Source organism: Saccoglossus kowalevskii, chromosome 5 (genome assembly GCF_978046115.1).
Source record: "Saccoglossus kowalevskii chromosome 5, keSacKowa6.1, whole genome shotgun sequence".
NCBI classification, from domain to species: domain Eukaryota; kingdom Metazoa; phylum Hemichordata; class Enteropneusta; family Harrimaniidae; genus Saccoglossus; species Saccoglossus kowalevskii.
The window spans coordinates 15,915,411-15,933,008 of NC_140645.1; the positions used below are offsets into that span (position 1 = coordinate 15,915,411).

General features: G+C 37.1%; 1 protein-coding gene across 1 annotated transcript; it reads left to right on the forward strand.

Annotated features, from left to right (window-relative positions):
- The first annotated feature begins 8,362 nt into the window (after positions 1 to 8,362).
- On the forward strand, positions 8,363 to 15,779 carry LOC102803704 (uncharacterized). The gene is made up of 4 exons (XM_085499156.1): positions 8,363 to 8,477; positions 11,144 to 11,382; positions 13,468 to 13,635; positions 15,302 to 15,779. The coding sequence occupies exons 1-4, from the start codon at positions 8,432 to 8,434 to the stop codon at positions 15,740 to 15,742; spliced, it is 894 nt and encodes a 297-aa protein (XP_085355282.1). The 5' UTR covers positions 8,363 to 8,431; the 3' UTR covers positions 15,743 to 15,779.
- The last annotated feature ends 1,819 nt before the right edge of the window (positions 15,780 to 17,598 follow it).

Sequence of the window (17,598 nt, forward strand, 5' to 3'; positions counted from 1 at the left end):
CAATCCCAGGAATTTCACTCGCTGTTAATTGCATGGGAGTGGCAGTCTTTAATGAATTTCTATTGTCATGTCAATTTCTTGCGATTACTCGAACATTAAGCTGTAACCACATACCGCCTAGGTGCTGTAATTAAATCCTGGTGTAAGCACCATATGAACTATGAACAATGCATGTGAAGCCAGCTGTGGGGTATATTCAATCCTATAGATTTCTCATTGTTTGGTAACTATTTGCTGCAAATGCAACAAAAATCAATATAAAAAATATTATCCACACAGTATTCTACAGGTTACTTGTTATTATCATGATATTGTTCGGTCATTATTACCAAACGCTTCAGCGTGGTATTAAGATTTTGTTTTCAGGCTTAGGTGGTACCAAGGTGGAAAATGGTTGCACATATGGGGATAATTCCTGGAATTGCAATAGAGAGGGTTCAGGCCGAAATACATATATATAGTGTTTCCATGTTTCGTCTGATATTTCTGTGGTATTCTGCTGCTGTAAATAATGCAAGATTTTTTCCGAAATTCAGTGTGCTGTGTGCACTCCAGGGTTATTCGTTTTTTGCTCAAAACACCCCTATTTTTTAATGGCAGAGTCGAATAGTTTCACTCCCACTGGGAAATCTGCATTGTTACTTGAATGAGAGCTAACTAAACACATTTTCCAGACCGGCGAAAGTGTATGCAACAGCCAATTTTAACAGCCTGTCACGTGATTTTAGTCTGAATGTCAACATCAAAAGAGGCTAATCCATTTACGCAGGTATAACTGGGAATAGAATATGTGAGGGATTGTATCAACAGAGATGTGTATAATGAAAAGTAACATCTATCCTTCTTTTGCATCGCTGAGCATTTCTGTTTTAGTATACTGGTTTGAAAATGTTGAATTTGCATGATTTGCAATGTGTTTTTTACTGAAACTCCCCTATTGATCGAATCCCGGGTTTGAAAGAGAACGGCACACCACGTGATTCATTTGAATACAATGGTGAAGGCACGCAAGCATGACTTACGTTGTCAGCAGTAGTCGCTGAGCTTCACGCTACAACTTCACTTGTGATGTTGCTTGTTAGCCGTGGATTGAATTAATCTTGATTACCGGTTAAAATGTTGCTTATTTGGCGTTGGTGATCTTTATTTGGAACTGGGTAACGTCGCCAGCAGAAACCTCCTGGGATTTTGATGTTGATGGTTGCGCCTCCATGGCAATCGCTAATTTTACTGCGGGTGGATCTTCCAAGAGCCCTTCGGGGTTTAAAGTTCTCTCAATCGTAGTAGTCCATGTGATGTACACCTAATATGCCAAACATGTTGCTGAACGATTTTGCCAATGAAAACAAGCCGGTTGGCGATCCACTCCACTATAAAAAAACTAGCAATATGTTTTCGGCCGGCTGTTGCCATGGTAGGACATGAACGTGAAGCTAACGTCGGTTTATAACTAAAACCGGGCACCGTATACAAAGTTCGCAAAAAAACATTCAGTCCTTAGAGGTCATTTTATTTTATTGCTAGGACGTATGCTGTTGTTAGGGATTGGTCAGTTACTTCGGCCTGGGGGTGGATCAGTAGGGGGGTTACCCTGTTTTTGATTTTGCGAATGGGGGGGGGGGGGTCACCCTGTTTTCCACAATTCACACACGCGCTTATGCATATATTTTTTTAAATTTTATTTCAGAACAATAGATTAAAAAGTTAATCGTACAAATGTGTTCTTAATAATAACTATTACCCATATTGCCTATAAATTTGTTGATGCAAAAAATGTTATAGGCTAAATATTTTGGGGTTGAAGTTGACAAATAACTAACAGATTATGCAATGCGGCAGAGCCCCATGCAATTATACAGTTAAGTTTTGAACACATCCCAAGTCCATGTGATATCAGATTATTTTATTTAAAGTTTGAAGTCACCATTGTATAAGATATTTACTGGATTTATCCAATTGTAGCTGGAGACGGAAAACACAGCAATTAGTACAAAGAGCAGTGACAGTTTTTGTTCAGCATATCAAAAAAGTTAAATGGATTCATGTATATAAATAAATAGTTTTTTTGTTTTTTTTAACTTTTAAATATGCATATTTTGCTCTGTAAAATACCAAAATCCAACACAAATATATACAAAAATCAAAGTGTCCTTTGTTTTCATAAGCACAGACTGCTTTAGGTGTAAAGCTTTCCTGGTCTATAAGATATGAAAGATATATTAAATTCAAATTAGTTTTCAAACCGCCTAGATTCAAATCCTCTTTTCCTATCTTATAAGGGCGTTTATCAAGTGAGTACTCCACAGCTTTGTTTTTATTTACTATCTTTAGCAGCATAGATTTCCCTACTTCCTGCAGCCTTTTCTGCAGTCGTTTTTGGCTTTATACTTCCCCTCCCCTCCTAAGGTGACTGGTCTACTAAATGCAAACACTAAAAATTACGGCAAACCACGATATTTTCAATGCACATCATACATTTTGTAATCATGTCAGAGCCAAAACTGTTAATGTTTCTTTGTTTTTCGGGGGGTGTCAGCATGTTTTAAAATATAATATTAGGGGGTCGCCCACTTTTTGTTGTTGATAGGGGTGTGTCAACTGAGATTTACAGCTGACAAAATGGAATCTACCGACTCCCCCACCCAGGCCAGAGTAACTGAACAATCCCTTAAATTTATTATTTCCAACCGATAGTATTTTCTAGATTGCAGGCAGAATTTACAGTTCATGCAGTGCAACAGTGCAACGTAGCCAAAATAAAAGGCATGAATACAAGACTAGTGGGAGGTAATAAATTTGGGGTCGAAAGTATTCAAAAAACAGTTTTTGGCTGTTGCCATGGTAGCTGTGGACCAGGATTGTTTTGCCAATTAGTGACGGTACGACCTGCCTGCAATTACAAACAAAATTAGCCAAGCCAAAAAAAATCTCAGTAAATTGTTGCCCACACTCAAGCGGATTAGAATGAACTACGTCCATGCTTTTTAATCATAGAAATGTAGGGTGTGATACATTTGGCGTGAAAGTATTAAAAAATTCAGTTGTTGGCTGTTTCCATGGAAACGGTGGTCAGAATTTGTTTTCAGATTTTACCAATAGTAACTTTGTGCCCACACTCAAGCTGAGAAAAATGAGCTATGTCTGAGGTGTTGTATCCAAAATTTGTAGGAGATACATTTCCTGATAACTAGGGTGAAGGTGTGACCTACCTGCTAAGTTTGAGCGAAATCGGCCAAGCCAAACAAATCACAGAAGAATTAATACGTGAAAACACTAGAAATCACACACACACACACAGATACACAAAATTAAAGTGATTTTAAGGGCAATCCAAGTGGAGCGAATCGCCAATACCATGTTCATTTGCATATTGACCGTGAAAATACCAAAAACATCATTGCATTGGTGATATGCAAATTAGTTTTAGTCAAAATAAGTTACTGCTTAGAAGTACCATTACTGTTGTTCAAATTTCATTTCACTCGGCAAATATATTCATGTACCCAAACGTAAAGTATCGTACTTCTAAATATTGTTTATTTCTGCTATGTTTCGAAAAACGCTACTCTTGAACGGACTACTTTATTCGCTCTCAGACCTCATTTGCATATGGGGTGTGGAAGTACCGATTTTGATTTCAGAGACGAATCAAAATAAACTGCAGTATATATGTAATAATGTGGAATACTTCCTTTCACTGTGAACATTTTTCCGCTAAAATAAATTCCAGTGAAAATGCCATTTCCCTCATACTCTATTGAGACTTGACACAGCACAGTGAAAATTTGATTCACACCGTATGCTTGAAAACTTTTCATCGAAAATAAATTAAGTGAAATTCTGTGTGATTTCATGAGAGTTGAAAATGAAAAAATTATATGACACCCAACCCTACCACTCCATACACAATGTAACCACACCTCAAAAACATCCTTTCACCAGTGTATTCTATTTGAATTCAGGAGAAATTTAAATAAACAAATTATATGACAACAAACTTAATTATAATTTCAACCTCTAATTCAGCACTGATTAAATAAACTACCTCGTCTTTATGCCAACTTGAAGTTATTCAATGCCTACACCAGTGACTTCAAAATCTATGTTTCAATTCCAGGAATTTCACTTGCTATTAATTGTATGGGAGTGCCAGTCTTTTATTAGGCTTTCGATGCATTTCAGCATCAAAAGCCTTTTGTTATTGTAATGTTTATTATTCTTTTTCTGCCGTTTTTTTAAAACTCTTCTTCTCGAAGATGGGTTGCCCACTTGACTCGAGACTTTGCAGACACAATCTATATGCAATTCTCTAAAACGTCAAAGTTTCCGATTTTCGATATGTGACGTCATTCGGCCGCCATCTTGGATTAAAGGCGAAATTTTCAATGCCGAATTGCACACCTTTCTGAGGGTCTGAGTGCTCCCAGTTTTTTATGGTAGCAGCAGTGGAACAAGGGCTACAAATATGATGAAAAAAAAAACTTTAGCGGTCACGTGACTTATTTTACTAGAATTTTCAGAAATTTTGTTTTGCATCTCATTTGCACATTTTTGGACTAATTCACTAACCCTGCATATATTTTGAAAGATCAAGTGCCATAGTATTTATTTTTCCAAACGGCTTCTCCAGGCGACGAGCCGTTTTTTAGAAAATGATTTTAGAATGTTTTTTCACATTTTTTTTATTGTACCATGCAAAGCATCATGGGAAAGGGGGAGGGCCCTGTACATTCTGTTTGAAATATCTCAAGCACTATCACAGATAGGCCCATGCACTCAGTGCAATATTGAAGCTATGGGATAAGAGATGTGACTAACACATTAAATGACCATATATGGTTATGTGACCTCATTAAATATGCAAGTCTCTAATATCTAAGTACTATTACATGTACAAACATGGAACTAACGTTATATTGAAGACAATGGACAAAAGAATTGACCAAAAGATTTGTTGACCATATATGGTCATAGAACTCATTAAATATGCATATCCCGAGTATGTTAGGCGCTATCGCAAGTACAAACATAGAACCATTGCTATATTGAAGGCATTGGACAACAGAAATAGCTAAAATGTTCAATGACCATATATGGTCATAGAACTCATTAAATATGCATATCCCTAATATCTTAGGCACTATTGCAAGTACAAACATGGAACCAATGCTATATTGAAGGCATTGGACAAAAGAAATAGCTAAAATGTTCAATGACCATATATGGTCATAGAACTCATTAAATATGCATATCCCTAATATCTTAGGCACTATTGCAAGTACAAACATGGAACCAATGCTATATTGAAGGCATTGGAAATGAGAAATGGCTAAAATGTTCAATGACCATACATGGTCATAGAACTCATTAAATATGCATATTACTAATATCTCAGGCACTATATCAAGTACAAATATGGAGACAATGCTATATTGAAGGCATTGAACAAGATAAATTGTTAACATGTTCAATGACCATATATGGTCATATAATTCATATAGTGTAATCAGTTCACCATACTGTGACTAGATCAACATACATTGTGATCAATTTGCCTACAGTATATAGTAAACGGATCACAGTACATGTCTCCATTACCCTAGATATCACAGAAGTGTAATGTCTTAACTCTTTTGCATGAACGCAATTCAGCGCTAATGCAGGCATAGCATCGAAAGCCGGTAATTGCTGCTTGCAGCTATATTTTTCTATTGTAATGTCAATTTCTTGTGATTACTCGGAAAATGAAGCTGTAACCACAGACCACAGTGCTGCAACTAAATCCTGGTATAAGCACCGGTTAGGCAGTCTTGAACTATGCATGTGAAGCCAGCTGAGACGTATATCCAATCCTATAGATTTCTCATTGTTTGGTAACTAATTGCTGCAAATGCAACAAAAATCAATATAAAAATATTACCCACACATCATTCTACAGGTTACTTGTTTAGTTAAGTAGTCTTTATTTCGACTTGACATCATTTGACAATTGTTTGCGGATCGCCAATATATTTTCTGTGCTATAATACTTAGGGTCCTTAATCCTGCCAGTGCTTAGTGTTGACAAGTGGTATGAATCCTACAAATTGTATAGACGAAAGACCGTTCGCATTATTTTGCTATGCATTCAGAAATATCTTACTACGCGAATATTGTGCAGGTAAGTAGGAGATTATCGGCGATGCCTGTTGTTTTCAAAATTACATTAAATTATCAGTGGCGGCGGCACAGGGGGGCAGAGGGGGTGGCCGCACCCTCAAAAAAATGTTGGGGGCGTCGCAAGTTCTAGTAAATCAATAAATATATATTATGAGTTATAAGTAATTAAATATAAATACGCCGTGTCTGTAAACGTGCGAGTTACTATTACATAAATAGGAATATGCCGTTTGTGTAACGTGTGGAACATCATATATTCGTATGAAAAAAAAAACACCCACGGACGACGATACGCCTGCATGTGAAGAAACGTGAACGAAAGGTCCGAGTTCCAAGCGTCCTACCGGTGCACGACATTTCGTCAAAAACATCACCTCGATTAACATTCATACATGAAGTTTTGAATTTGTAATACTATACGGTGAAAGAGATCGACGTGTGAGGGCGGAACATAAACAAAATGTCGACGTAATTGCTTGCACATTGATATCACATTGTGCATTTAAAACAAAGCAGAGCTATAAACACTTCGGAAAAAATTTCACAATGTCGAAAACGGAAAGTCTTTATCGCAATGTTTATAATATCCGTCGACTGGTTTGTCGTTTGAATAGGCTGATCAAAAATGTGTTAATTAATTTTAAATATCACCTATATCTAATTCATGCTAACAATTCCTCTGACACATATTATTTTTTTATTGTATTAAGGTTTGACTCCTTGAACTCCAAGAAATCATAGATGCAAAATATTACACAATCAATGTTGTCGGGAAATAAAATAACAAAATGTATTTACCTGAAAAATATATGCCTAAACTTAAGTCTCTAACCTGACCAACCCTTCTCCCTCCAAAATATAGTAGTCCATTTTTTTATGGCAAGTCATTCCCTATACTATCCTGGTGTTAACCAGGATAGACTGAGCACAAGCGCCCGCGAACGATGAGAGAACCTCACACAAAGTCCCCATAAAGTCACACCTTTCAGTGAGTAATTAACGAACAGTGGCTACCCCCTTCCCTTCATTTGAGTATGAGAATGATCACTTGTGAGAGTTCAACGCATGCTAGTATCTGGAAATCGGGGCCTACCGTATCCTGACGGGCCTGTTGAATATTATACTATACGACAATCCAACAAACATAGCTCAAACAATCCCCCTATACATCCAGTTATAACTTATGCCAAACGTCACTATCAGGTAAGACAGCGATCATAGTAAGAGAGGCATACGAAGACGAGCTGCTGCTTAGTCGACCTGTCTTGAGAAACAACTCATGCAACTTCCTTATCCAGGGTTCTTTAATCACATGATAACGCAGACAATGCGCATGCGTGACTAGGCAAATTTACCCGAATACATGAGTAAACTATTCCCCGAATACAGCTGTGAATAATGAAAGGAAACAATTTGCTATATAGTAAACCATGACTCAGCGTTAACACGAAAATACCCGCCTTAACAAGTCACTGACCTGGCGATGATGATTCATATCTCTTGTGTAGATTGCGCCGTGTTCTATATTTAGACTGACATTTCCACGGGATTTTCCATGTTGCTAAGAATACCTCGGCAGGGTACTGATATGGCATGTGATATAGACACCCAAATCCGTCTTATTTACAAAAGATATTAATTGTAAAAATAACAAGGAATTAATAATTAAATATACAAAATATTCAACATACACGTATTTATTTATGGCCGTTAATTGATATAAAATATTAATCACTGTCCTGAATTAATTCGACCCTCGATTACAAATAAAAATACGCAGTAATCTATTTTCGTTATCAAACGTAAATTCAACATTTAATGCACACAAAACAGAAACAAATGTTTCATTTTATAATTGCTTTGCTGCCAGGTTCATGGATTACATGCAAAAAAATACTCAACAGTAGACCTACACAATGTTCAACTTAGTCGCCCGGCCAGTGACCAAGTGTACCAAAATCAGTCTGTGACAAACCAGACGTTCGGGATTCTTTTTTATTGTCGACGTAATGGCTCTATAGATTTCGATATGTTTTCAAAACACAATTTTAGATGGGCCTGATCATTAACCGTTTAGTCTACTAGTTACTTTCACGTAGGTGGATGGTCACTTTCACGTGGACGGCGTTTCGTCCGGATGTTGCATCTAGAATAACATCATACATGATTACGTATCTACTGCGCATGGCTAGTAGGTGCATGCGTTCTATATATAGTCAGAGCAAGAACATATTTTGCTCAGTACCACCCTTTTGCAGCCAGACACAAAACTATGAAGCACACCCCGATTGTATTGCTGCCTCTGTTGCTGGCACTTGGTAAGTAGTGTACTAGGATATACCTCATGTAATTATTCCTTTATTATTTCGCGAATATTGGCGATTTCATAGCATCGTTTTGTCGCCGTATTCGCAAATGAGGGGCGTCACAAGAAAATATACTGTGACGCGCGTTTTTACCCATACGATCATTGCTGATGTGGAAGACAACTCGATAATGAATATTCAGAAGTTGACGGCTGATTATAATATTTAAAAAGCAAATCCCATGAAGAAATCATAAAATGGTAAATATGATCTCCATTAATGTAATGCTAGCTGTACATCAATTGCCGACGATTCGGTTTATCAATGAGACAGATTGGCAAATGATGTTCGGAATTTGAAAAAAAAAAAACTAGCAAAGGTAGCGATTTCTGTTTGAATATTACTCATTCGTTCAGTAAACTACGACTAACGCGAACTATACGAGTGTTGTCGGTCAGTGACCTTGCACATGGCACATTCATATTTCAATAGATCTTGTAAAATCTGTAATGGCCAGAGAGTAGTAATAATTGTATGCATTTACGTAAAATATATGAATGTTTTCTAAAGTTGGACATCACAGATATCACATCCAAATATTTACAATAATCATACAAAACATGACTAGGACAATGTACACAGTTTATAGTTTATATACTAGTAGACTTTTGAGATAAATATACGTAAAAATGCAATTTTGTTTAGAAACTTATGTCTTATATTATGCATGGGATCCATTTTACAATATTTTCCCCAGTAATAGTACAAAAAAATATCACTGCCTGATGCAGTCAGCGTGTTAGGAAAAAAAAGGAACGTAAAAAAAAAAAAACAAGTCTCGAAGTCTCGAAGAATAGCCAGTCTTGTTCGTACCGAGGCGTTTATAACTTATTACAATGCATAATGTGACAAATATAAATTTTTAACGTGCAAAGGAGTTCTCGATTCCCATTTACAATTGACACGTCTCTGGAAAATAACGTGTATAATTTATGTGATATTTGTGATTTTTATACCGTTAGCTTAAGGATGCTCTAAAGCAATGTGAGAGCTGTCTCCCGCGTTCCAACCACTCTGTGATAGGGTTTCGTTGATTCCAAGAATTGATTACTCATTGATTAACATATTAAATTACTAATACATGTAAGTACGCAACAAAACACATTCATTCCCTTGATTTTTAAATATTTCTAAATTTCACGATTCAAACTGTAACACATCGGGGCGGTTTAAATAACACTGGAATTGGTTTCATCCAACCGCTGTTAAAGGACAGCGGTCGTCGCGCAGCGCATGTTCGAATTTATTTGTACTTTACACGCGTTGCATGTTGCATATATGTGAGCAAATTTATATTCAAACTTCGATTCGAATGGTAACCGCTTCAAGTTGGGGCTATGCTAAGTCTATTGAATCACAAGCTCTCAACTTTTCTTTGCCACAGAGGGCTCTCTCACTCTGAGGTCATACCTTGGGGTCATAGAAGTGTTTCAACATTTCTGCGCGTTTTACAGGCCACCGGGATGTCAACCAATCGTCTCCGTCTGATAACAGGAGATTGAAGATAAATCTCGTCAATAATATATTCAGGGCACTAGTAGAGTGCCAAGTAGTCCTAAATGTAAAAGGTAGTTAGTTCTCCGTTCAAGCAACCACGGCAAAGGTGTATCCCCCCCCCCCCTTTCCGGGTAAATTCACAACCTGCACTGAGTCAGAGTTGGCAATGGTCCAGTTGTCAGGAAGACAAATAACCTCACGTTCCCCAGTGTTGTTTCATCTACGTGACCTTTTGACACTGACTGCATATCATACCTGCTATATTAATAACACACAGTGGATTTAAATCTATACACCATTTGGCTACAATTTACCAAAAAAAAACTTTAAATAACTTTCCATCACAATATGTCACCAATACATACATCTCGCGTATTGCGTGCAAGCCGGACCTAACGTATGCCATAAAAATCGAATGATTTGATTTTGAACTTGATTTTTTAATATATAACTCATTGTCGAAACGCCGATCTTTCAGATGGGAGTACAGCGTTGAGACACCTTTACTTTACTTCCTCAAAACCGATCTTCGTCAAATGTGTATATTTATTAAATATGTCGGTTAGACATGCCATATCGGGTTTCAGAGACTACTGGGTCCATTTCCAATATGTTTTTAATGCTATCAAGATCTGTATTTCACATGGAGCTGGATTTTTGATAATTTTCTTTCAGTAAATATGAGTAAATAAATGGATGTTTCCATGGTGATGCGAGTTAGTTTGAAATATTTTGTCTAATTTAGAAACGTAGGTACTAGCACGGATTTTCTAGAAATATTTTTTGCACGTATTTTGCATTGTATTTTGCACGCTTTACCTTGTGCTTCAAACACCACTTCATCGTATAAAATACTATGTGAGACACATATCTTTGGTTTTCACGAATTGCACACACATTACACCACTTTACGTGACTGAATTACAAAATCAGCTGACTGTGACGAGCATGGCGTCCATGTGTTATTTTGTTTGCTCTGTATAATATTAACTGATTTAACTTCGCCCTGAGACAGATTTCCGCGAAATGTGGAGTCAGTGGAAGCAGTAAAATTGTGTAGCAGTATAAAGGTATGACGTCACGGCTACGTAGTTATTAATTCAATATTCTCGTTTTCACAGCTCACTTTGGTGGTGCACAGACTCTTATTTACAAGGACGATCTCCACGAAGCAGGCACCAGATTCGTGACACGTGATGTACAAATCGTATCGCTGGAAGAGAAGAGAGTCTTCGTTGCTAGTACCTGCAAACAGTTCGCTGGATCCTCGGCGAATGTGACGGTTCTGCTCAACAACAACCCCATGTGGCTTCCCAATGCAGGCATAGTAAATTTCTACGTAGTCGACGACCCCGCAAAGGTACACATATTTTAGCGATTTTTTTTTAAAAGTACACAACCCACGCGTATTAACATGTTTGTATAGTTTACATATTGGATATGTGTGTGAAATAGGTCAAGTGAAGGTATGTAAGTTCTTGCATTGTAATCTATGGGGATTGTAAATGTAGCCTGAAATCTATTAAGGGTTGAAACGGGTAGATTATATGTCGACTATGACTTTGGCTAATCTACGGATGATACTATTTCTTAGATGTCATCAGATTGGCTGGCTTCCAGATCGGGGCCCGTGGGTACAACTCTGATAATAATATAGAGCAAGTCGCCAGTACATACATACCCCCACCGTACCAAGCCCCCCCCCCCCAGAAAGAGACAGTATCTTCATCATCGTCGAAAAATACCAGTTTCACAATATTTTTCAAAGACCAGATGTCCGAGTTCTCGGAATCACAACAACTGCTGCTATTCTAGGTTACTACTAGTCGCACTGATTTGATACAGAACAGAATCCTGGCAAATCCTTCGTTTTTAGCCAACACAAATTTCGACAGCCGATTACTAGTATTTTATATAATAGACTCAATAATTCAATAAAATGCTATGTATGCTCTCAGAGAGAAACTTTGAAAGCCTGAATACAGATTGTTGGTGATTTGTACTGTTTCATTATGAATGCAGCACGTCCGTTAAGTGCCCTTTGTAAACACCACAGGTAAAAAGGTGTTTTATAACTATTGCCGTTGGTGGCGTAGTACGGTTCACACCATTATACATCAGCCGAGAGAATAAGTGATATGAAAATAATTTATTGACGATTTGTGTCGACCTGGGGGATTTATCAAATTTCTGTTTCATTCATAATCGGTCAGGTGTTGCATTAGTTGGGTCATACATTTTGTTTTGAATCGAGTCGAGTGGTTTCAAAATAGGCTACTCACATTTGATATTTAGCCTATCTGAACATCCGTTATTGTACACTACACGTCACTGGTAAGGTCCGTCAAAACTATATGCTCTGTTTCAATTATTTGAATAATCAGTACTCATTAAAACATTGGTCTCCACGCGTGTTAGATGTTACGTACCTGGCGAGGCGACTAGCCGGCATGACCAAAAATGGCGGAAAAGTTCGTAAACGTGTTTCTCAGTGAATGCATTCCTGATGAACACACATCTATTAATCATGAGTCACTCGTTACGTATACATTCCCTCACCAATCAACTCGTTGAGCTCATTCAGTGGAACGAACATCACACTATTTTGCTTATCTAAAAGAAACAGGTTTTAAGTCGTGGGTATTATAAATAAAAAAAAAACATTGTGAAGGAAGTTGCACTCATCTTTAACAGAAGACTTTGCGAATTCTACGAAAAGTTCCAAAACACTTGAAATGTTTGACCTAACAGGCATTGGTTGGTTAAAGTTTTATAAATGTCGCTAGTACACAAACATCCGTGGATATGCCTCATAGATTCTGAAAACTTGCATTATTTTATTTTGCGAAATATTTGTTTTTAAATTGCTGAATTGTTCGATGTGTTGCTATAATTGTAGACGCTTAGCTTATATCCACACTATATGGAATATCCCCAGCATTTGGTCACGTCTCTGAATGAATGAATGAAACTAAGAAATCATGCATATGCGCTGCGCGGTGACAAGGGCTAGTACTTATGTCGGTGATTATATCCCCAACAAGTTTAGCACTTCTATAAAATTTTCTTTCACCAGATTTTGGGAGTAAAGTTGACAGTCAGATCATACATTGCAAAACATATTCTTGAAAAACAAATATAGCAGACTCCTTAAAAATTTACTGCGGTCCAAAATAGTACACTTACGATAAATGTCATATAAAAGAACTTGTGTCGCCTTTTTTTCTGTCATCCACGGTGGTTATTCCCCAATACAGTGACCGTAAAATGCAATTATATTGTGACGTCACAATTGCGGTTTAAGAATGTTTTCCTTTCAATAAAAAACGTCAGCAATTTTGACATTATTTGCAGATTTTCGCCACTCAGAAAACTGTATTTTCTACTAAAACTACAAACTGCATTTATTAAAATTGCGTTTTTGGTGATTATTCTGTATTTACAGCCGGAGTCTGCGGCTTTGTGTTCCAACATCCAGTCAGGACAAGCAGTGCCTTATTGCCTCGTGCCTCACTGGAATTCGACGAATGATATATACGTCATTGCCACTGCCGGCAGAGTCTTTGCTGTAACATTCACTATGACTATTCGAATCAGTCCTAAACAGTCTAAGGTAAGTCTGAGGCACGCCTTTTTCCATATATACTACCATTCTGAATAAAATCTTCGTTGAGTTATCTCGTCATTTTCATTATTTTTGGTGCCACGTGTTTTACATTGACAGCAAAATCCCACATGTTTAATGGTAACCCTCCAAAGAAAGATAATGCTAATAAACAAATATGAGATAAAATAAATACACATAATAAATATATATATATATATAACACATTTGTCAGCACATTCACATACTACATATATACCACATTACTTTACACCATCTATTGTTTACGAGACAGATGTGCATTGTCAATAGAGGGATATGCAAAATACTTAGAGAATAAAGGACTCCACAGTGCCAGCCCATTTTTACATGTTATAAATCATCGCTACCAGAATCAGAGGTTGTTATGACGTCATAGCTTTATATTGTCATATTTATATTATTGAACATCGATTTTTATTTAGAAAATGACCTCCAATCATATTTAACATTTTTTTTTTAATTCTGATGGTGATTTAACATGGTAACAGCAATAATGATTCCATTTTGGGTTTATATTGGATTCGGAGTAGTTTAGTGATAGTATAGGCATTTTGGGGTAAAAGTTGTGAACCAGACTTTTTAACATAATGTGAACATGCTGAACCCGATAACCAGGTTCACAGGCGAAATTTTGGATTTTTAGTTGTCTAATTTGCATATCCAAATGGCCGCCAAATTCCCCGTCTGTTGGGAATTCAATATTGTTTAAGTAATAGAACAAGGGCGAGTTAGTTTCAAAGACATAATGATCAAAAATTGGTTTTGACAATCAAATTTACAGTAATTTTTGAATTATTCGGACGCAGTGTCAAATAGTCATTCTGTATAAATTAAATTCGGACGGGAAAAATCAAATGTTTTGCATGCATATTCAATGGAAAATGTAACTTAAAACGTTGCATATGAATATAGACTCGGATTGTATAACATGGTCCAGCTTCAATCGTCGACGAACAGACAGTTCCACATATAATTCAGCGACGTCATGACGAAAAAGCTCAATGACAAACAAAGCTACGGAAATACTCGGCAATTCTCGGCAATTCTCGGCCTTTTGCAGGAAAATACCGTCGCGTATTTCTTACGCATACAGTAACTGTTGTATTTAATTTACATGCCAAATGATTAAATCAAAACTGTTGTCGACAATGCTACCTTAAGACGTTGGACACATTTCATTACTATAAATGCATTAATTATTCCCTGGGTTTTAGTTTTGCTATTTTCGCTGATAGGTAAAATAACAATAAAACTCATTGTTTCCTTGACAAATTAGTGAAATTAAAACACAGTGAAATTGCTCAAAATATCAAAAGAGTGAAATTAAATGTCAATGAAAATAAATGGTTTCGCAGTATTTCCGCCTAGCTATTTATTTATAAGCGTATTTTGAATCTGTTGTACTTCGGTACCAAATTTAGGCGCAATTTGATACACTGTGTTGCCTTTGTAAAGACCATGTTTGTTTTTTTAGTGCATTTTGAGCATTCGCACATTAGATTTAAATCGGGGTCGCAACACAGCGAGCTCGAATTATGTGTGTAGACATCAATTGTATTTTACATGTCACATAGGATCCAAAGTCCAGTAACGGTAAGTAAGTACTTATTCTTATTCCTGTTATCAATTTCAGTTATACGGTACAAAGGCGAGTCATCTCACACCAAATACGCCGGTCAAAGACGACGCCGATTATTACTATCTTTCCGAAATTGTCGAAATTTCCACAAGCCAGAAGCTGGCGTATCAAGAGGGTCTTCTGTTGGACGTAACTTTCTGCCCGAACCCTCAGACCACCGACCGCTACACGATTGATTCGACCGTCTTCGGTACGGACGGGATTAGTTCTTATACCCAGTACGTCTGCGACGTTCTTCCTTGCACCATCAGCTCAAATGTTAAGAAGTACAATGGCCACCAGTTGCCTAGCAACACCCTCATCCTGAGTACCACTCGTGGCGAGTGGCAACATGTTTACGTTCTAGTCGTCTGCTGGGGTGGAAACCTCGATCCCAAAGAAGGGAAATATGTTGGGCAGTTTCAATATGCTGCGACTATTACAGCTAGCAAATAGTAGAGTTATTTTTGTTAAATATCGTCTAACTTGCGAATCACGTTATTTTAATAGTATTAGTAAGTGCTATGCTTCACGCTAACTTGTACTGTTTAATGAGCCCTCTATCGACGATGTTAGAACTGGCCCAGCTTTGGTCATTATATATATTTTTCTTAAATCGTGGCCCGACGTGAAATTACCACGACTGGTTGATTCTGCAGCATAATCAATGGTATTACTTAATCCTACTATGCAGTGACTTGATGGGTCCGGGAGCGCAACACTTCAAAAAATATGCGTGCGCTTGTGCGAAATATTCTAGTTATAGTTGCGTAGAACAAGTCGGACCAAAAGCGGCCTTTCTTATTGGTTGGTTATTGGTTGGAAGTCATGCTACTCATTAACATATAAAAACGTGACGACAACTGTAGAGGGCGCGGCAGAACAGACCAGTCGTCGTAATTTATTGTCAACGTGAAAGACTCTACTAACTCGTTCTAAAAGAACTATCATAACTCGTGAAAAAATAACATTGGAAGTAACCAGATAAACTTCAAGTTACATCACAGGCTTCAATACATCCCAAAATAAAGTACAAGAGCACACCCACCCCAGGTAGACATCGCTTTGACACTGCAATATACAACTTACCAGTTACGTCACCAAGCGTTTGCACATTAATTGCTGTACCTATATTGAATTTCATAGTGTTTTTTTTTTTTTTTTGAAATGTACTGTGAATAATCTTCTTTGTCACTGTGAAAGTTTTAACACTAATTCCTAGCAGAAGTCGTGCATTGTGTAAATTATCATTGTACATGTATTCGCCTTTGGCGGTGGTTAATGCTTTATATTAAATGTTACCATAATTTTTTTTCTGTAGTATTTAGTGATCAAAACAACACAAAAACGCCCAAAACGGAAAGACACAATTAAACTGCCATGACGCGTTCTAGCTGCGTTAGTGGCAAGATCAAATCGGCCCTGGAACTAGCATAGAATAATTACAGAACACTGAGTTACATAAATGACTTCGCCCATATTTCAGGTACTACACCCAAATAATAACTCGATGCTCAATTAACAGTTGACAGAGTTACGAGCAAAATATTTTTTTTTTTGAACATCCACATTTAGTAACTCTATCATTAATTTGCATTTAGACACGGGCAACCTCGATTGTTGTTATTATTGCTGTTTGATCATGCAGTAAGCTTGCTTGTTTCAACTTACAGCTTCAGTCGCTTCGGCGCACTTGAAGAATTTAAACCATCTTTGTTGCCTGTAACTCCAAGTTCGGGTTAACTTTTAATTAAAGTTCGAGTATCTAATTCGAATGGGCTTGTCCATTTTCAGTTCTGGTTGTTCCATTTATATCCTGTAATGAAGATGTAATAATAATAATAATAATAATAATATGGCTTCGAGAACTTTCAATCGTTTGAACGTTCACCTGTGTTGTATAGCATCGTATTACTTTGTATCTTGTTTACTGATTTAATGTTGCAAGCTAGGTGTTGGTGTTGCCGCTTCTTTCTATCACCTTTGACCTCGTAACTAAGACTAATTAGTCGTTGCTATTATAGTGGAATATTCCACTTTAAATTGAACCAATCACAGTTTTGTATTGTATTATGACAACATTATGCAATTACTCCAAGCTACCAGATTTTTGGAGGGAGTAGTTCTTGTTTTGACTTCAATGTACTCTGACGTGTTGCAATAAATGGGACCACATGGATCTCTGATTTTGACATTGTCTTATGGAAGTCTGTTCTACTTCTCTACGCAACGCAAATCTATCTCACCCACCACAAGTACTCTGAAGGGTCTTAAGAATATATAAAGTCACACGTAGAGTTTTATATTTGAAC